The sequence below is a fragment of the Trichechus manatus genome, unplaced genomic scaffold (genome assembly GCF_000243295.1).
Source record: "Trichechus manatus latirostris isolate Lorelei unplaced genomic scaffold, TriManLat1.0 scaffold00099, whole genome shotgun sequence".
NCBI classification, from domain to species: domain Eukaryota; kingdom Metazoa; phylum Chordata; class Mammalia; order Sirenia; family Trichechidae; genus Trichechus; species Trichechus manatus.
The window spans coordinates 10,387,727-10,409,066 of NW_004444035.1; the positions used below are offsets into that span (position 1 = coordinate 10,387,727).

General features: G+C 37.2%; 1 protein-coding gene across 3 annotated transcripts in view; it reads left to right on the top strand.

Moving 5' to 3' along the window:
* Nucleotides 1-3,856: 3,856 nt before the first annotated feature.
* ERI1 (exoribonuclease 1) overlaps nt 3,857-21,340 on the top strand; it is a 21,613-nt gene continuing 4,129 nt past the window's right edge. The window contains exons 1-6 of one of the 3 annotated variants that reach the window (XM_023737239.1): nt 4,195-4,295; nt 5,321-5,438; nt 7,845-8,055; nt 12,923-13,006; nt 14,611-14,720; nt 16,733-16,847. In XM_023737239.1, the coding sequence (XP_023593007.1) occupies nt 5,353-5,438; nt 7,845-8,055; nt 12,923-13,006; nt 14,611-14,720; nt 16,733-16,847 (606 nt within the window). In that variant the 5' untranslated portion in view covers nt 4,195-4,295; nt 5,321-5,352. Of the gene's footprint in view, nt 4,296-5,320; nt 5,439-7,844; nt 8,056-10,628; nt 10,780-12,922; nt 13,007-14,610; nt 14,721-16,732; nt 16,848-21,340 lie in introns of those variants that run through there. The other 2 variants (XM_012557399.2, XM_023737241.1) reach the window with 2 other exon arrangements.

Genomic DNA, 21,340 nt, shown 5'->3' on the forward strand with positions numbered 1-21,340 from the left:
TATCAAGCATGAGCATGTTATTATTAGCCTTTATACTTGTCTATGCATTTTCCTCTGTTAGTGATCTTTTTCTTTTTATGTATTGCTTTGAATTACTTTCTAGTGTTTTTTCCCTTCCATCTACAGAGCTCCCATTAGTTTTTTTTTCCCTAGGGCTGGTCTGGTGAATATGAACTTTCTCAGCTTCTGTTTGTCTGGAAGTGTTTAAATTTCACGCTTGTTCTCAAAGAATAGTTTTGCTGGGTATAGTAATCTTGGTTGACAGTTTTTTGTTTTTTTCTTTCAGCATTTTTAATATTTCATTCGATTGCCTTCTGGCCTCCAGTGTTTCTTAGGAAGAATTGGCACTTAATCTTATTGGGGATCCTTTGTATGTGACTGTTTCTCTCTCACTGCTTTCAGGATTTTCTCTTTATCTTTACTATTTGAGAGCCTAACTATGATGTGTCTTGGTGTAGATCTCTTTGAGTTTATCCTGCTTGGGGTTCTTTTAGCTTCTTGGATTTTTCATGCCCTTCATTAGATTGGGGAAATTTTCTGTCATTATTCAAATATTTTTTCTGTCCCTTTCTCTCTCTTACCTTCTGGCATTCCCATGATGCGTATATTAGGTCTCTTGTTGTTGTCCCATATTGTTGCCGTTGTTAGGTTCCATCGAGTCGGTTCCGACTCATAGCAGCCCTGTGTACAACAGAATGAAACACTGCCTGGTCCTGCACTAGCCACACAATCGTTATGCTTAAGTCTATTGTTGCAGCCACTGTGTCAGTCCATCTCATTGAAGGTCTTCATCTTTTTCGCTGACCCTCTACTTTACCAAGCATGATGTCCTTCTCCAGGGATTGGTCCCTCCTGATAACATGTCTGAAGTACATGAGACGTAGTCTCACCATCCTTGCTTCTAAGGAGCATTCTGGTTGTACTTCTTCCAAGACAGATTTATTTGTTCCTTTGGCAGTTCATGGTATATTCAGTATTCTTCTCCATAATTCCATTAAACTCTGCTCAGTCTTCTTTTTTCAGTTTGTAGATGCAGAAGTTTGTTACGAGTTTGGGGAACACAATAATGGAAACATTTCCAAAATATGTTTTCAAAATATTCTCACTGCAGAATAAGTTTTTTTTTAATAGAGTTAGTTTCCAACTTATTGTTAAAATATATTTTCTTTCATCTTCAAACAAGAGTTTAAGCAGATCATGTTTATTTAAAAAAAAAAGAAAAAACCCTTGAGGATCAAGCTGTCTATCCCTTCTATCCTGTCCCCTTCTCATTACAGAAAAGGATAGCGAATTTGGAATACCTGTGTTTTTGTAAAAGAAAATATCATCTTTAAGTTCAATGACACTTTTAAGTTCTTTGCCACAAGATTGTCAGCAAACCTGTTTAGTATAAAAGATTTTCATGGTCACTTCCCATGATGTAAAGGTACTTTCATGTGAGATAACACAATGCATACGTCGATTTAATTGGACATGTGTAAATTGCAGAATGTCACAGCACTGCCTGGTAATCTGCTTTCCAAAGGCCAGAGCCTTGAAAACCCTATGGAGCAGTTCTACTCTGCACACACATGGGGTCGCCACGAGTCAGGATCTGCTCCACGGCAACTAACAACAACAGCAACCACCGTGAAGGAGAACATTCCTCTCTGTATTGTAGGATCTGTCCCCACTTTCCTCATTATATAGCCAGTACTGTGACACATGGCAGGTAGATAGACACAGAGACTGGGGAGGATGCCAGTGTCAATCTATGTATTTTTAATTTAGGTAAACTAATTCTGTGTTTTTGTAGATTAAAAATGCATGTAGAATTTTTAACATTTTCTCTCTGCTCCTTAGCGCATTGACTTGAACATCCTTCTTTGGAAACCATTAGTGTAGATGCTGACATTTGGGAGGAGACACTGATCACTGCCGAATGGACTGCTTCTGTACCGGGGACAACTTCACTGAAGGCGGAGGGCTAGAGTCGGGCTTAGGAGAGGAAGCAGAGGCTTTAAATAAACCAAAAGAAAGGGAGAGGACGTGCCATATAAAGAGGAGAGTACAGGATCCTTCTTTATAGAAATCGTGATTGGCAGCATATGTAGAAGAGGCCTAAAGATTACTCATTAACTGAGTGAATCAGAGAGAGGATTTAGGCAAAGAGAACATTTGCTTAAATTAGCATGTGTTTTGGTTGACAAACTGTTACTTAATTTTGACCTAAAATTTAGCCTGACTGAAGATGAAACTTAAAATTCAATGTAAGTTTAAAGACAAAGGATAAATTCACCCCATTAAATTCCAGTGATAAGATAGCCAGGTATGTATTATAAATTTAGTCTGTTATTGAAAGCTAATTATTTTCTTGGTCAGAGATCAACATTATAAAGTTTTTATGCATTTGCTAACAAGCAACCTTAATATGGTTATTCCTGTATTTATGGACAATTCATTCATTGGATTTGCTGACCGATTCCTCAGAGGAAATGGGAGTGAGTAATCTTTGTGTACCCTAGCACAGTACCTAGCCCACTGTACATTCCCAATAAATGTCTGTGGAAGTAAATTGAGAGCTTAGAGTGAAAAATAGTCCCTGAACCATCAGAATCAGCTCTGAGTCAGGGACTGCAGCCTGTTCCTGGTTATCCCTTCTTAATCTATAATTAAAGTTCACATAGGAAGTACGTGGTAAATTATGACTAAATTAACAAGCCTTAATATGAGTGAATGGTAGTAAGTACCAAGTATTTTTGGAAATTCTGGGAACATAACTAATTTGTAACATTGTAACTGGAAAAGAATTAACTTAGGCATGAATCTTTGGAACCTGACACATTAGTAATTTAGGACTACCTGATGTTTAGAATTGAGTCATGATTTTTTTTGAAACACAGATTTTGATTTAAGAACAGAGAAAAGGTGTATAACTCTATGTTGTGTGTTTTCGAGTAGAAATGCTGCATAGGGTTTTCTAGGCTGTCATCTCTAATCTTTGCAGGAGCAGATTGCCTGGTCTTTTTCCTGCAGAGCCACTGGGTGGGTTTGAACCACCAACCTTTTGGTTAGTAGTTGAGCGCTTAACTATCTGTAGTTCTTCTGAGTACCTGATATATTCATAACTTTTGGAAACTAAGTGTTGAAATTGAGTTCATTTCCTTCTTTGCCTTGGGTACTAGAATTTGGAACTAGATTCACAATCAACTTTAGGATCAGCCTTTCTCTTGGCTTTTGTTTTCTCATTTCTATTTACTTTCACTCAGCTGCTCCCAAGTATTTAGTTATAATTTTTTTTTTATATTGAGCAGTTTTTGTTAACTATATGAAGTCTCTTTAAAAATTCCCAGAAGTCCCTGATTTATATGTGCATAATGTTTGAAAAGTTCATTTAAAAATTGGTTCCTTTGTAGGGTGTATAATATTGTTTGTGGAAAAGTCAGTTCTACGGCTTGTAATGGTAATAAGTAAAGCTACTTATATTAATAGCCACCGTATGTATGGTATTAGGAGGCCGATAGACGTTATCTCATTTATAGAATATTCCTGCCCAAATATTATTTACCATCCCCATTGTTGTTAGATGCCATTGAGTCGATTGTGACTCATAGTGACCCTATAGGACAGAGTAGAACTGCCCCACAGGGTTTCCTGGGCTGTAATCTTACAGAAGCAGACTGCTGCATCTTTCTCCCGAGGAGCAGCTGATGGGTTCAGACCGCCTACCTTTTGATTCATAGCCGATTTGATTCAAACCGCACCACCAGGGCTCCTTACCATTACCATTACCTTTTGAGACAGTTATTATTGTACTTTATAAGTAAGGAAACAGGGATCAGAGGCTATAAGTGATGTTGCTGTTCCTGCTGCTAGTGAACGGTCTAGCTGGGGCTCTGTGCTGAGGTGGCTCTGGCTCCCCCACTAGTGCTCTTTGGACTTAGGAACCTCAAGACCCAGGATGGGGCAGGTAGATTGTATTGGAAATACATCTTCCTGTCCTGCCCTCCCTCCAACACCTGCAGTGGTCACTTTTCATTTAACATGGAGCAGGAAGAGGCCTCAGTAGTGTAAATCTTCAAGTCTGAGATGTTTGTAATAACTATAAACTGTATGCTTTCTTTTTTTTCTCTTTAGAGAAAGCAACGATGTAGATTTGATGGCCAAGAAACAAAAGAATCTAAGTACACTAGCCTGAATGCAAGTGACTTCAGTGACCCAGTTTACAAAGAGATCGCTCTTACGAATGGCTGCATTAATAGAATGAGTAAGGAAGAACTCAGAGCTAAACTTTCAGAATTCAGGCTGGAAACCAGGTAATTAAAAATAACTATTTAGAATTATAAAAGTAGTATTAACTCATCCTAGAAAATCTTGGAAACACTGAAAAAAAAAAATCCTTAAACCTACCATAAGAGATAACCATTATTAACAATGCAGATAGCACTGTAATTTTCATCCTTATACGGGAATCTTTGTGTGTAACTCTGATTATTTCTGTCAGTCTCTTAGATGATGAAAACAGAATTGCTGAGTCAAAGTCTGTGAATATTTTAAAGATCTATCAGCGAGGTATAGGAGTCTCTTATCTCATCATACCAAGTGTTTTTGTTTACTTTTTTAGTTGCTCCTTTCGCTGATGGATAATTGTATCTTATTTTTATTTTGTTTGATTATTAATAAGGTTGAATGTTTTCTTTTGGCTGTTTGTATTGTTTTTATAAGTAGGCTTGTTTGAAACCAGGTAATTTAAAAAATCATTTACCTACCAGGAAATTTTTTTTTCTGTTTTAGTTTCTGAAAATATGCAGAATGATAGTTTGTATCGTGTGCTTACCAGTGTATACTGAGTGAGAAAACAATGCAGCTTAGCCAGCGTGTGTGTCTTTAGTTAGATGTACGCACACCTAGGTTCTTAAATTGTTTGCAAAACAAAAATCACTTTGTTTTTCAGTTAACTTGTGCTTTCAGAGAGATTCATTTCTTGGGGTTTGGGGCAGGGATGACCTTTGGGCACCGGAAAAAGTTGCAGATGTTTGATAGACAATAGAACTGCTAGGAGTCAAGAAAAAATTTGACTGCATGCAATGGATGAAAACTATTATTGTTTCAAGGCATCCCTGGATCCTTATTCTCTTATGAATAGCGTTCCTCCTCTGCTTCAAAATGGAGCATGACTACTTTTCAAAAGAGCATACATAATATTTTTTTCCCTTCTAGATCATCTGCATCATAATTTGTGAAGGAAATTTTTACCTCATTTCCCCTGCCTCTTTCTATTATGAAGGTACAACCTATAGTCTACAGAAGATCTTCTGAACAAAATTTTTGTTCTTCCCAGGTGCGAAGATCAATTGCTTACTCCTGCTTTGCATGGGAGCTAGAGATGTAGATGTACAGGCAGTCCTCGGATTACGACCGAGTTCGTTCCTAAGTCTGTCTTTAAGTCGAATTCGTATGTAAGTCGGAACGGTTAGGTTTGGTTCGTATCTAACGTCAGTCAAATGTTTGTCTTAGTATGTAGCATATAGTTTTCCTTTCTATGCATAAAAAACATTAAACACTTTCAGATACACTAAAACATCTTTAACACCATAATACAGTAATAATGTTTTGATGTGCATTGCAAAGTAGCACCTGTTTGTTATTATGAACCATTTTATGTACCTTGAATTTTTAACATAATAGGCTTTACGTGGGGTTAGTTTGTAACTGCAGATTGTACAGAAATCAGAGGTTCATAACCCGGGGACTGCCTGTATATTTATACATTTATTCGACAAGCACGTATTATATTCTGAGCACTGTACTAGGCATTGAACTTACAAAGGTAAATACAGATATATGTTCCCCACTTTGGAAAGCTCACAGTCTTTTGGGAAAACAGACAAACAAGGAATTCTAACACAGAGTGGCAAGTGATACGTTGGCGGTCTGGCCAAGTACACCGTGAGAATGGGGGAGTGTCTTCTCAGGAAGTCAGGAAGGTGACGTGTTAATTGATGTGCCAAACAGAAAAGGGGAGAGGGTATTTCAGGCTAAAAGAACTCAAAACCTTTTCTAACTCTTGTTTGTGTGTTTTCTGATACACGATCTTGCCTTTTCTTCAGCTGTTGCACAACCAAGGTTACAGAGCATGAACGTTTACCACATATTTGGGGGATGACTTACAGTTTGTCTGCAGTACTCAGCGTACCTTGAGGGGGGGATTTGAAAAGGATAGGTTATAGCCGAGTTGAGCTGGAACTCTTTGCCAAGATCTGGGTTTTACCTTAAGCAGAAAGGAGCTGGTGAAGGTATATAAGAGTAAGATGACATTCATGCTTAGTTCTGATGTAAAGTAAAGAGTGAGTAGGAGTGTGGTGATAGTGGAGGCATTTGCCATAGTGCGGGATGCTAATAGGAACCACAGCAGAGAGAAAAAAGAACCAGATTCTGAATGTTTTTTCTGAGTTGGAATTGGCATAAATGGTGATTATTTGGTTGTGGAGGGGAAAGGGAAGTGTTAGAAATGAGCAGCTGGTTATGTGTTGCTGTTGCCATTAACAAGTAAAGGAAGAGGAGCAGGTTTCCAGACTACTCTAGTGAATGTAGTTCTCAAAAAAAGAAATTACGACAAAAAAAAATCCAAAGCTGTCACATGACACAGAGGTCACTAAGAATGCCTTAATATGACAGGGGTTAAGGGGTTTTGGTAATTTGGAATATCTCAAGCAAATAAGCATATTAAGGCATTTTGCTTTAAAACAACCCACTGTTTGATTACCACTGTTTTCAAGGATAGGATTCCTTTTCAGTGCTTTTAGTGGTAGTTTAGAAAGGAATAAAAAAGTTAAACTTTTTTTTTTAATGGTCACTAATTACTGATGTGACCAAAATGCCTCTTGGCATTATACATTTACTACAGTTTAGATCCGCATATTTTTACTACCATTTGTATTTGTAGGTCACTATAGAATTCAGCCAAGTAACTGTGAAGGAAGTCTGAGCACTGGTCGTGACTTTTAATTTTTTGAAGAAACGTATTGTTTGAAGAAGTTGACTGCCATCACCAACCATTGATATCTGTTCAGAAGGACCTTCCTCCCTCCTTCCAACCTGCCCCATTTGTGGAACATGTATTTTAAAGATTCCCATAATACTAAAATCTCCTAAATTATATTCTACCCATGGTAAACTAAGAAACCTACTTCCAATTAAGAACCTAGCGAGTATGGCAATGGTCCTCTGACACAGTTTACTCTAAAGTACCTTCTAAATTAGTTGTTCTGGTGCAATAACTAACAGGCATTCAACTTGATATGCTAGGCTCATAATGTGTTTATATTCATATGGGTTTTTTTGGATTGTCTAACCTAGTAAGAGCCAGAAGAAAGGAAAGAGATGGCACAGTCTGTTCAGTTTACCTGAACTTTCGTAGTCTGAAATTTGTATTTGGCCAGTGGAATCATTTAATATTAATCTCAGTTTTTGTATGATGTATGTCATTTTCATATATAAGCTAATAGGGCTTCGTAAGTGTTCATGTTGACAAGGCTTGTGGTTTGAAATACCCGTATGTATTGGAGAACATGCTCTTACTACTAAAATGAAGTTACTTGTGAAAAAGAAATTGATACAGTTTTTCCTGTATTAAAAGACTTCTTAAATTTACCATTCAAGATAATTATTCGATGAGAATTATAATTTATTTTAATTCTTTGCTAACTTTGCTTTGAGTTTTGCTATCTTTACATTTATTTTACCTGACATATACAAAATTGTGCTGCGGCTGTCAGTGTTCACCCCTTTGCCAGCAGGTAAGAGCTCAGATTATTGACTGTACAGTTCACCCAGGGGTAAATTTGATTCTTGTTTTTCCTTAGAGGAGTAAAGGATGTATTAAAGAAGAGGCTCAAAAACTATTATAAGAAACAGAAGCTGATGTTGAAAGGGGACAACTGTGCCGACAGTTACTACGACTACATTTGTATTATTGACTTTGAAGCAACTTGTGAAGAGGGTAACCCACCTGAGTTCATACATGAAATAATTGAATTTCCTGTTGTCTTACTGAATACTCATACCTTAGAAATAGTAAGTGAATTGTTATATGTTAATTTTACTTTTAACTATTCTGGTGTTCGAAGGAGCTCTGGTGGTGCAGTGGTTAAGTTCTCGGCTGCTAACTGAAAGGTCAGCACTTTGAACCCACCAGGTGCTCTGCGGGAGAAAGATGTGGCAGTCTGCTTCCATAAAGATTTACAGCCTTGGAAACTGGGACAGTTCTACTCTGTCCTACAGGGTTGCTATGAGTTGAAATCAACTCGACAGCAACTAGTTTGGGTTTTTTTGGTTTGTTCTCGTGTTCACTAGTTAGACTAAGGATCTTATTTGTTGCTTAGTGAGAATTAGGATTCTGAAGTGGGCTTTTCATTCTTAGTATGTACTGTATGTCAGCTTGATTAATAGAAAAGCTATAATAAAATAATTTCTGAGTCTATACTTCTTTCTGGTAGCTAAAATTACAGATTTTTTTTTTTTTTTTTTTTTAGTTTTCTTAGAACACACATCTGGCTGGATGTCATACTCACTTGGGGAGTTTAAAAAAAATACCAATGCCTGGCACCTGCCTGAAGGTTTCTGATCTAGTTCCGCAGTGGTGCCCTCGACATCAGCATTTTTTTTTTTTTAAGCTTCTTGGTTGGTTTTAATATGCAGTCAGGGTTGAGAACCACTGCTGTAGAGTAATGTGAACTCTGATCTATAAGAAAGAGAATTTACAAAAATTATCTTTCAACCTGGAGCTGGCCATCTTTCTAGAATCTACCCCATTAAGCATTTGGTGGAAAGTTTATGCAGAAAACGACTTACATAGCCTTTACTTCTAAGTCATATCATGTGTGCACTTTAGTTACTTGTTGTCAATGTTAGAAGTCATAACGGGAACTCCCCAAAACAAGAATACTGTTTGCCTTGTAAAATCTGATCAGCAATATCTCATCTCATCACATGTCACTCCTCTGATAGCCCCAGTTGCCACTGGGAAGATGTATAAAAAGCCTTTGTGCATTAAAATACATGAACTTTTCTTACTGCTCTTTGAAGCCTCTTTCAATCATATGCTTAAGCACTCTATCTATATAATTTCTCAGTCCAAAGCAGATTAAAAGTCAATAAATTAAAGGGGAAATAACAGCTATGAAGGCAGATAATCTTGCATAATTTATAGATCCCACTTCCTCTCTCTTACTCAAAGATATTGCTCCAGCAGTTCTTCCTCAGTTAGATAGTAATGGTTTACTGTTCTCTGCTTGACCGTTCCCATCACCTACAGACATGCTGTTATTTTTCACACTGTAAAAAACCTTCACTTGACCTCCATGAACACTTGCCTCCTTTGCCATGAGACCAGAACTGGATGGTGCCCGGCTACCATTACTGAACATTTTGATCGAAGATTCCATAGAAGAATCCTGATCAAAAGAGGGAAAATGCAGAACAGAATTTCAAATTCTCATGGACTCTAGACTTTCTGGGGCTATGGAGGGTGGATGAAACCCTGAAACTGCGCTGAGATAATCTTTAAACCTTAAACCAAAAATATCCCCTGAAGTAATCTTAAAACAATAGTTTAGCTTAACTAGTAAAAAGGTCTGCCATGAGCATTATGCTCTGTTAAGAACTAACTATATGGGATAAAACTGACCGCAGCAACTTGAAAGATTTGATAGGAACCTTAGAGGACAGGGAGTTTATGTTAATAGGGGAGAAGCAACTCAGCAAAGGAGGGTGAGAGAGTGAGAATGGTTGCACAACTCAAAGAATATAACCAGTGCCATTGAATTGGATGTGTAGAAACTGTTGAGTTGGTGTATGCTTTGCTGTGTATATTCTCAACAAAATAAATAAAATTTAAAAAGAAGAAAAAAAAAACAAACCTCGATCTCATTTCCACATCAGCTACCCCATTTTTTTGCTGCTCTTTGCGGCAGACTCTTCAAAAAAACTTGTTTCCTTTTCTCCCATTCTCTTCTCTCTCCATTTCAGTATTTTTTTTACATGTACATTTCAGTGACATTAATTACATTTGTCATGTTGAGCAACTGTCACCTCTCTCCATTTCCAGATTTTTCTATCACCTTCCATTCTCTCTTAAACCTACACAGCTGTGAGTTTAAGTTCAATTAAGTTCATCTTAGTGTTCAGTCCCATGATTCCTCTAAAACCGTCGGTCAGTGTCATGTTTGGCTTTTACCTAAATCCACTAACATGACAGAATTGACCTCTTGCTTCTCGAAAGCCTTTCTTCAAGGGACTGCCAGTAAACTTCATTCTTCTGATTTTTCTGCAGCCTCACTGGGCGTCCCTTCTCAGTCTCTTTAACTGGTTCCTCCGTTTCTCCCTAACTTCCTAATATTGGCTGTCAGGGTGCACCCTAGGTCCTCATCTCTATAAATATCCTCTCCCTTGATGATGTTATCTGTTTCCATAGCTTTTAAAACCTATATTTTGATGACTTCCAAATATCTTTCTCTAACCTAGATCTCAGTCCCAAATCCAGACTGCTTACTTGACATCTCTACTTGAAAATTTAAACAGGCATCTTAAACACAGCATATGCCAGACTGACCTTACCTCTTACCTGTTCTGTTTTCACCTTTCCCTAGCTCAGCGATGACAATTTCATCTTTCTGCCTGCTCGTCCTTGACTTCAGTGTTCCTCTCACATCCCACACCCAGACCATCAGTGACCCGTTTGGCTCTGCCCTCAAGATACACCCAGAACCCAGCCACTTCACGCACTTCTGTGACCCTAGTGTGAGAGACCCACTCGTTTCTTGTCTGGCATTACTGCAGTCAGCATGTAGCCTGTCTCTGTGTTTCTATCCTTGCCCCTCTACAGCCACTTCTCAACATAGTAGCCAGGATAATGCTTTTAAAATAGAAGACAAATCATTCCACTCCTCCGTTCAAAACCCTGCAGAGTTCCTTATATGATTAGGCCTCTTGTTGCCACTTGTTATTCTTTGCTTACTATCTATTCCATATTCCACTCCAGCCGTGGTGGCTTCCTTTCTGTTTCTCAGAAATGCCGGGCACCCCACCTCCCCACCTCCCCCACCCCCAAAGTTTAGCTCTAGTTCTTTTCCCACAGACAACTTGCTGGCTAATTCTCTCCCTCCCTCCAGCCTTCCCAGCCCTTCCTTAAATCTCACCTCAGTGAAGCCTGCCTGATTATTCTATTTAATACCTGTTGTCATCGAGTCAGTAGCTACCCTATAGGACAGAGTAGAACTGCCCCACAGGGTTTCCAAGGAATGCATGGTGAATTTGAACTGCTGACCTTTGGTTAGCAGCCGAGCTCTTAACCAGTGGGCAACCAGAGCTCCATCCTGTTTAATAGTGTAGCTTAAACACCCACACACACAATGTTTCTTATTCTCCTTGCCTGCTTTCCTTTTCCTTTTTTTTTTAAATAGCTTTTATCATTTTAACTTACTGTGTAATTTATGTAAGTGATTATTAAATATTTGGTCAGTGAATGAATAGTTCTTTGTAGCTTCATTCTGTTAAGAGGATTAAATAGTGAATAAAATTTTGTTTCTCCTTGCATGCTCTACTTTTCCTTTTTTAAAAATATCTCTTATCATTTAAACTTACTGTGTAATTACTTAAATGATTATTAAATATTTGGTCAATGCATGAGTGAATAGTTCTTTGTAGCTTTTCTGTTAAGAGTATTAAATAGTGAGTAAAATGTTACTAATGTTATATTTAGTTAATAGTAGCTGCTTAAATGGTAGGGAAAGTACAATATCTTTTTTGAAAGATTGTCATTTTAAAATTATAAAACAAAATACTGATACTTAAAAGGATGTAAACCTTAGAAAATTTAATTAAGTGGAATTTTTTTTTTTTTTGCATTGTATCTGGTAAGTAAACAGCATCTAACCTTTGAAGTTCAAATATTGTTCTTTGCTCTTCTGTGCTCTTGCTCTTTTATAATTGTTAGGATCCATTTACAGTTAGCCAGCTTAATAGATTAGTATGTATAAAGAATTTATTCTAAAGAAGTTTAACATTTACTTAATCTTTTAATCTTTTACCACAAAGAATATTCTTTGACTTTTTCTCCATATCTACCTAGGATTGACCATTGCTGTTTATCTTTAGGCTTTGAAATTGTCCTTAATTTTAAAAAAAATGACTTAGTGTGTTTTGGTTCAGGATGGCAGTATGGGACTAGATGAAAAACAATTAGTGTTCTGAGCCTGATGATAATAACAATACTGATCTTACATAGTTCACAGAGTTGTGAGGATAAAATAAGATGGTAAGCATGAAAGTTTTTTGAAGAGGTTAAAAATTACCACAAAAATATAGTTGATTATTGATCCTTAAACTATTAGACATCATATAGTCAAATTTTCACTATTCAAAATTCAGTTCAGTAGAATCTTCAAATAAAAATAAGTACTCTCAATAGCTACTTTATAGGACAGAGTAGAACTGCCCCAAAGGGGCAGATAATTAATATGAGAGAGTAATAATCTGGAGCTAATTAACCTTTATAACTGAAGATTGGCATTTCTTCAAAAGAATTTATTATTTTAAAAAAGCTTTTAGTATCTTGAAGTAGAGGTTACATTAATAGATTTTATAGTTTTAAAATAATTATAAACAAAATTGTCAACTTTTTGGTTTGAAGACTTCCTTTCAGACATTTGCTTTATCTTAATTAAAATTTTTAAGACTACGAAACAAACATATTTTTAATTCAAGAATTACTAAAAAGAGTGCTTTGGGGTTGGAGAATTATCCTTAAATTGTTAAAACTCTTCATCAAAGCTCTGTGCCGTAAGTACCTGTAGAATTATAGCCTCGTGTGACTGTATTTGTCATGTGTCATGTATCTTATAAGTTCTATAAAATGCATTAATTTGATACCTTTTCCTTGTAGGAAGATACGTTTCAGCAGTATGTGAGACCAGAGATTAACACACAGCTTTCTGATTTCTGCATCAACCTTACTGGAATCACTCAGGTTATAATTCTCTGTTCTTTTTTCTAGAAAGTTTTGAAATTGAGGATTTGTTCTGTAGGTAGTTTTTAAACATTATTATTATTGTAAATAATTTAATATGATACTTGCTTGGCAAGGATCTTTCATATTGTAATATTAAAAAGAAAATACAAAAGCAAATTTACCACCTTGTAAAATTGTTCCCAGCCCTTCCTTTTAAGGAGTTGTAATGTTAGGGTCGCTGGATGGCAGCGTGTTTGGAGTGATGAATCTAAGGTAATGAGCGTTAGTAAAGTAAGTGATAACACGCTGAACTTGTAGTTGCAGTTTTCAAATGTTTATCATTTTACTACTTTATATATAGCTTTTTTTTTTTTTTAGGCCTCTAATTTTTTGAATCAGTGTATGTGTTCTGATGTGGTAGGCCCTTTGTTCATTTATCTAGGTCCTTTATTCATTCATTCATTTAACAAATATTTGAGTGCCTACTATAATTATAATATCTGCCAAGGTGCTATGCTAGGCATTAACCAAAAAACCCATTGCTGTCAAGTCCATTCTGACTCACAGTGACCCTATAGGACAGAGTAGAACTATCTCATAGGGTTTCCAAGGATGTAATGATTATGGAAGCAGACTGCCACATCTTTCTCCCACGGAGCGGCTGGTGGGTTCGAACTGCTGACCATTTGGTTAGCAGCGAAGTACTTAGCCACAGCACCACCAGGGCTCTTTATGCTAGGCACTAGGGATATAAAAACAGTCGAGTCAGTCTTTGCCCTCAGCACACCTACAATCTGGAAGTCAGAAGGGCAGGCAGGATCAACCAGTGGTTGCAGTATGGTTAAGAGGCTGACAAATTAGTGTTTATCTTGTTACTGTGGACATTTGTAAAAAGGGTTTCTGTAGGAGACAGAGGGAATTGACAGATGTCCTGAGAAAAGCTGGTGAACTTGGGCTGAGTCATGGTAGGTAAGCAGGCAGAGAAGAATGGCTGGGCATTTCAGGTGTGGAATGGCAGAGCTGCAGATAATTCAGAATGGCTCAGATGTGTACGTGACAGTAAGAAAGTGGTCGAAAACAGAGAGGTACGCAGACGCAGCCAGATCCTGAAGGATCTTCTGAGTCTTCTTATCTTGGAAGCCTTGGGGACTATCTGGAGGATTTGAAGTATGAGAGTAATGTGATTTACATTTTAGGAAGATCAATTTGGCAGTGGTGTGTAGTATGGTGTGGAAAGGTATGAGAATTCAAGATTGGGAGACCACTTTAGGGGGTGAGAGCTCACAGCTGAGAAGAGATTTTCTCCACGCTCTGGAGAATCAGTAAGCCACTAGGTTGAGGCCTGAGAATGGAGAACCACTTGGTATGATCTTAAATATTAGTTTTGGGAGGATTACATACTGCAGTTGAAAGCAGTCCTTAGTATTTGGGTATAAATAATTTCTAATTATCTTAAAAATGATACTTCAGGTGGATCTAGACCAAGGAAATGATGAGGAGTTTAAAATGTTATAGATTATGCTTTCTTTTATTGTCCCCTTCCTTCTAACATACCTCTGAGTATTTTGTAGGACTACCTGCTACTTCCCTGATTTTTGTATATTTTACTTTTATATCCTCAGGATCAGGTAGACAGAGCTGATACCTTCCCTCAGGTACTAAAAAAAGTAATTGACTGGATGAAATTGAAGGAATTAGGAACAAAGTATAAATATTCCATATTAACAGACGGGTAAGTATTTAGAAAACTTGTTACCTATTTTATCTGTCTTTTAAGACTTCATACGTCTTTCTTCATTTAACTTTTAGAATCACCACAGAGAACACTATTTGCTGAAGGTCCTGGAGTTGCTCCACAGGAGAGAGAACTTTTTCTTTCCCATTCTGACTCCCAGGGACAGAATAGACGGGAGAAACCAATGATACCAGTCTAATCCAGCACTAGACTAGAAGGATTAATGTTAATATGTAAAAATAAAATGACTTTCCTAAAACTCCATTTTTAGCATGGCATTTCCTTGCTTTTTTAAAAAAAGTCCAAACTCTTCAGCCTGGCTTTCAAGGTTCTCGTCCTCCAACCCCACCCTGCCCGTTTAGCCTAATCCATCTGCCATTATTATTTTTCATTCCAGTGAGGCTGGCCCGTTATTTTACCATGGTTTATCTTTTCTCTGTGTACTTTTTCATGCTTTCCTCTCTACTGAAAGTTCTTTTCTTCAGCTACTTTATCATTATTCAAAGCCCACCTTGTTTTTTACCCTAGACATTATAAATCACATTGATCTTTTTTCCCCCTAAAATTTTGTAGCCACTATGATAAGTACCATTTATATTGGCAGCTTATCCTATATTCTAAGATCTAAACTTTATGTATGTAAGATTTATTTTTGCCAGAAGATTACAAATCCTTTCAGAGTATGGACTTTTGGTCTTAATAATCTTCCATAATGCTTACTGTAGTGCTGAACTCAAAGCCTATGTTCAGTAAACGAAAAGATCAGAAAGATTGAAACAAAGATTATAGACACTGTTTCAAGACAACTACTATACTATAATGCCGTTAGGGTTGGAGAAAGTCCTCGACAACTTCTCTTTCAAGCTGTGGGCAAACTATACTCTAAAGCTGAAATGTCACCTACGTAAAGAGTCTACAGCTTCTCGATACAATAGGAAAAGAATATTTAATTACATTACATTCATTAATTACATCATAATTGTATTTCATTATAGAAGTGAGCTTGGAAAATATTAATGGAACCTCTTTAGAAATCTGTTATTCATTTTCAACATAAACGAGAGCTGTTCCCACTCAAGTACACAGGTAGTTTCTGCCGTAACACAGTATTAGTAGTCCTGTAAAAGCCTTGCATTCTGGGAGAGATCGTTTAAAACCTATGCGGTTTGGTAGCCAGAGCACTAGCAAAAACAATGGGTACGCCCAGAAATAATTGGAATGGCCAAGGCAGGCAGCTCAGGATAGGTGGAAGTTGCCTGAGAGAATATTCAAAATGCAGAAAATCAGTAGCATCCTGGGCAGGCACTCGTTTAAAATTCTCTTCAAATACAGTTGAAAGTACTCCTCATACCAGTATAACAGCTGAATTGAGGGCTTCTTTCTTTCCTACTGAAGGTTATAATCTCCACTGTCACCATTCCTTATGCCTTTGCGTAGGAGAAACCATGTCTGAACCAACACAATGTCCACATTGTACGGTCAGTGTTCTGCTTCATCACCTAAGATGGCTGGTGTTACAGAAGCACGTGCTATAGAACAGATGGCGTTAGCCACTTGGTACCAGCTACTTTTGTCTCTTTCAAGGATTTTGTTTTGCTTTGTTTTAGTTCAAAGCATACATTCAGAGAACTCCTAATATGATAGATAAGCCTGACATTGAAAGTAAGTATAGCAAAGGATTATTTTAAAATTATGAAAAAGTACTTGGCCAGATAGAGGCCTCCACAGGTAATCAGAACCGTAAAAACAATAAAGATGAGCCTAATATGAATTAATCAGTTTGAGAAAAATTTAATATGCTCAACTTCTAGTTTTCTTTGACTTTTAAAATTTTATTTTTTAACTAGTTTTTTGGAGAATGAGAGGTTAATTTTAGAAGCCTTTTGTGTGAATACGAGCAAGAAAGCTGACGTGAAGATTGAGAACAAATAGAATGACTTAAAACAATCATTTGTAAAACTAGCATAGCATTTATTTTATCCACTTTTTTCCCGTTTTCGATTTACCAGTTCGTGGGATATGAGTAAGTTCCTGAACATTCAGTGCCAGCTCAGCAGGCTCAGATATCCTCCTTTTGCTAAAAAGTGGATCAATATTCGAAAGTCATATGGAAACTTTTACAAGGTAAAATTTCTGTAATTTATTGATTGTACTGCTCTTAATGGTAAATTTATTATATTTGGCATGCACATTCAATAGTGATTTACCAGGTGCTTTTCACAGAAATAGGGCGTATAATCAGTTGTTACTTCTCAGATTCCCAATTAGTTATGTTCAGATTAGCTTAGAAAGGTAAGCCCGTTTTTCTCATTCTACCTATTACCTGTATTTAAATAGGTCAACTGTGTGAGTATGACCTTTAATGACAAGTGTTTCTAATTGTAGGGTTATTCAATGCGTGGCTTACTTTTGGAACAAATAATCTCCACTGACTTTTGTTTTTTTTTTTTTTGCTTTTTCTTCTTAAACTTTTAATTTTAGAAATACTTTTTTTTTTTTAAATTCATTTGAAGAATTAATTTGTATTACACATACTCTACATCTGAATTTTTCAAGTAGTACTGCGTGACTTAAAACAAATGGCAGTCTCCTACCACAGCCCTTACCAATACTGGTTCCTCGTCTCCTGAGGAAACCACTGTCAACTTTTTTATATCTGGCTTTTTTTCATATTTACGTTGTCGCTGTGTGCCTTCAAATTAATTCCAACTCATAGCGACCCCATGTGACAGAGTAGACCAGGTCTTTCGCCTGAGCAGTGGCTGGGTGGGTTTGAACCACCAACCTTTTCCGTCAGCAGCTAAGTGCTTAACTGTTGTTGCCACCAGAGCTTCTTAATATGTACCTTGATAGTTCTACATTGCATGTTTATACTGTTTCTGGAACTTTAAGTTTCAGATATCTGTTGAGTTCCTGCAATGGAAGATGAAGCTTTAGCTCTCTGAAGCCACCACTCCTGCATGTCCTTCCCTCCCTGTGTCTTTCTAATGTAGTTGCCTTACCTTCACCATCAGCTTATTGTTCAGTGGTTACATTTTTAGGACTATGCAGAGCGGTCACAACTTTTCCTCAGATCTAATCACTGGCTCCTTCGTTTACTTGTTCCATTGATCTCCATTCAAGCTATAAATCATTTCTCTATACTCAGAATACGCAGATAGTCTGTCAGATTTTCTTTTCTCTTTTTCCTTTTGTCCTTGCTGACTGCCTTCCTGGAGCCTTTAATCCCGTCCTAATCTCAGCTGTTTTTCAGGCTCCTTCTAAAGTCATCTTCCTATGGGATTTTCTTGGCTTGTCTGTCATGTGTTAGATCCTGTATCATCATCTTTCTCCCTTTCCTACCTCTTTTTGGTGAAGCATATCCTAAAGTAGTTTCATAGAAAATGGTGCTTTTCCTTAAAAACATGTTTTGTGGGTGGTATTTTTTTTTGTTTTTTTGTTTTGTTTTTTTTTTGGTGCGTTTGTTTTGTTTTGAATAACATTTTTTAAAAATGAGAAATAGTCACAAAAAGGAGGGGAGGAGTTTACTAAATTGTTTTCAAGTGATACCCTTGTAACTACCACCCAGCTTAACCCCCTCCTTTTTCCTGGAGCTAACCATAATTCTTACTTTCATGGCAATTACTTCCTTGTTTTTCTTTATAGCTGTAATATTTATATGTGTATTCTAAACTGTGCAGTTTAGTTTTGCCTATTTTTTAACTTAATATAAGTACTATCATGCTGTATATATCATTTATTTTGCTTTTTTTTCCCTTTAAAATTATGTTTAAGCTTCGTCCATGTTGTGTGGGTAGATGTAGTTCATTCATTCTATTGCTGTGTAGAATCCCATTGTACGAATATTCCACATTTGTTTATTCATTCTACTTTGCATGGCAGTTTGGGATGAACATGAACGTGCATAGCAGCATTATTCATAACAGCCCAAGAGTGGACACAAAGCAAGTGTCCATCACCTGATGAATGGGTAAATAAAATGAGGCATATCCATACAATGGAATATTATTTGGCATGAAGTGCTGATTCATGTTTTAATATGGATGGCCCTTGAAAACATTATGCTAAGTGAAAGAAACCGGTCATGAAAAACCATGTGTCAAATGATTCTGTTTATACGAAAGGTCTAGAATAGGTAAGTCTATAGAGACAGAACGTAGATAGGTTAGCCATTGCTTAAGGCTGGGAGTAAGGGGGTAGTGAGGAAATGGGGAGTGATTGCTAATGAGTATGGAGTTTCTTTTAGGGGGGATGAAAATGTTCTAAAATTAGATTGTGATGGTTGTACAACCCTGTGAATATACTAAAAATCGTTGAGTTGATCCCTTTAATTGACTCAATTGTATGGTATACGAATTACATCAGTATAGCTGTTTTTAAAAGCTAAACGTGAAAGTCACAAAAAATAAAACTTCACAATACCAAACCAAAAACTCATTGCCATTGAGTCGATTCTGACTCATAGTGACCCTATAGGACAGAATAGAACTGCTCCATAGGGTTTCCAAGGTTGTAAATCTTTACAGAAGTAGACTGGCACACTTTTCTTCTGTAGAGCGGTTGGTAGGCTCAAACTGCCGACCTTTTGGTTAGCACCTGAGCGCTGAACCACTGCATCACCAGGGTTCCCTCTTCACAACACAGCTCACTTCAAACCTACGAACATTTAGAACAGCCCCAAAGCAGCAGGTGGGCAGCGAAGTTGTGGTGCGTAAAAATTCCTTGTTTAGAAAGAAAATTTCTCTCTGATTTTCTATTGCAGTGGTAAGTCTTGTACACGCCTGTAATGCAGTCAGCCATGTGTAAGAAGAGGTTAAAACCCTTTGCCATCGAGTCGATTCTGACTCATAGCGACCCTATAGGACAAAGTAGAACTGCCCCATAGGGTTTCCAGGGAGCAGCTAGTGGATTCGAAGTGCCAGCATTTTGGTTAGCAGCCAAGCTCTTAACCACTGTGCCACCAGGGCTCCAAGAAGAGGTTCTAAAGCCAAAAAACCCATTGCTGTCAAGTGGATTCTGACTCATAGCGACCCTATGTGACAGAGTAGAACTGCCCCATTGAGTTTCCAAGGAGTGGCTGGTGGATTTGAAGTGCCAACTTTTTGATTAGCAGCCGTAGCTCTTAACCACTGTGCCACTAGGCCTAATGGAGGGTGATATTTGAGAGAGAGATCCCCTCTATGTAATATAGCACTCATCAATTATCAGTGTCCTACCTCATCATTCAGACACTGAGAACGGACCCAACCAAATGAACCTAGTCCTACTGTGTCCTTTCAAACTTCTAGCAACATCTCGTAGATTCCATACAACTCCAGTTGAGCAAAATGCATCAGGAGGTAACAATTTCTAGTTGACCCTGTTAGAGAATTAGTAGCCACTGATGACCAGTGACTATCCATTAATATATTAGGGGTTGCAAAATGTGATATTCTAATTCTGTCATTCTCTATTTATTAGCTGGAATGTTTCTAAAAAGGCAACTTTTCCTCATCTAGTATTTAATTACATGGTTGGTAATAGGAAAGGCAGGATAAGTGATTCCTTCCTTTTATGAGTCAGTTTTCAAAACAAGGAGCTGTTCATTGGCATAACCTAATGGGCCCCATTAGTTTTTGTTTCTCAGTAGTGTTATTTAGAAACGTATTTAAACTGATTTGATACGCTTCATTCCGTCTTTGGCCAGTGGAAGCTTCTTTAACTGTCTTTTCATTTCTCAAGCTCATTTTTCTGTAACGTTGTGGTGCCTTTTGATGACTATAAGTCCTTATTTTAATATTTAATATTTTAATAGTTGTATTCTACTCTTTCCATTTATGGTCAATGCTTTTGTATCTTAAGAAATCCTTTCTTTCCTCAAGATCATAAAGTTATTTTCCTTTATTATCTTCTAAAGCTTTATACTTTTCTGTTTCACATTTAGGTTCTTAATCTACCTGAGTTGATTTTTTTTTTGGTACATGTTTGAAGTAAGGGTTCAATTTCTTTTATATCCAGATGGCTAGTCAGTGATCCTGGATCATTTATTGAAATGACTATTCTTATGATAAATTTTTTTTCCTTTTTTTTTTTAATTGTACTTTAGGTGAAGGTTTACAGAGGAAACTAGTTTCTCGTTAAACAATTAATACACATATTGTTTTGTGACATTGGTTGCCAACCCTACAATATGTCAACACTCCCCTTCTTGACTTTGGGTTCCCTGTTACCAGCTTTCCTGTTCCTCCTGCCTTCTTGTCCTTGCCCCTGAGCTGGTGTGTCCATTTAGTCTCGTTTTATGGGCCTGTCTAATCTTTGGCTGAAGGGTGAACCTCAGGAGTGACTTCAGTACTGAGTTAAAACGGCATCCAGGGGCCGTACTCTCAGGGTTTTTCCGGTTTCTGTCAGACCAGTAAGTCTGGTCTTTTGGAAGGACCATTCTTACAGAACTATCTATGTTATATTGCAACTCTCCAGGTATGTATGTATGTGTCTCTAAGTTGTCCTTGAGCAATACCATACTGATTAATTCCTACAGTTTTATAAGTCTTGATATCTGGTGGAGCAAGGCATTTGGAACGGGTGTACTATGAGTTGGAATTGACTTGACAGCAGTGGGGTTTTTTTTTTTTTTTTTT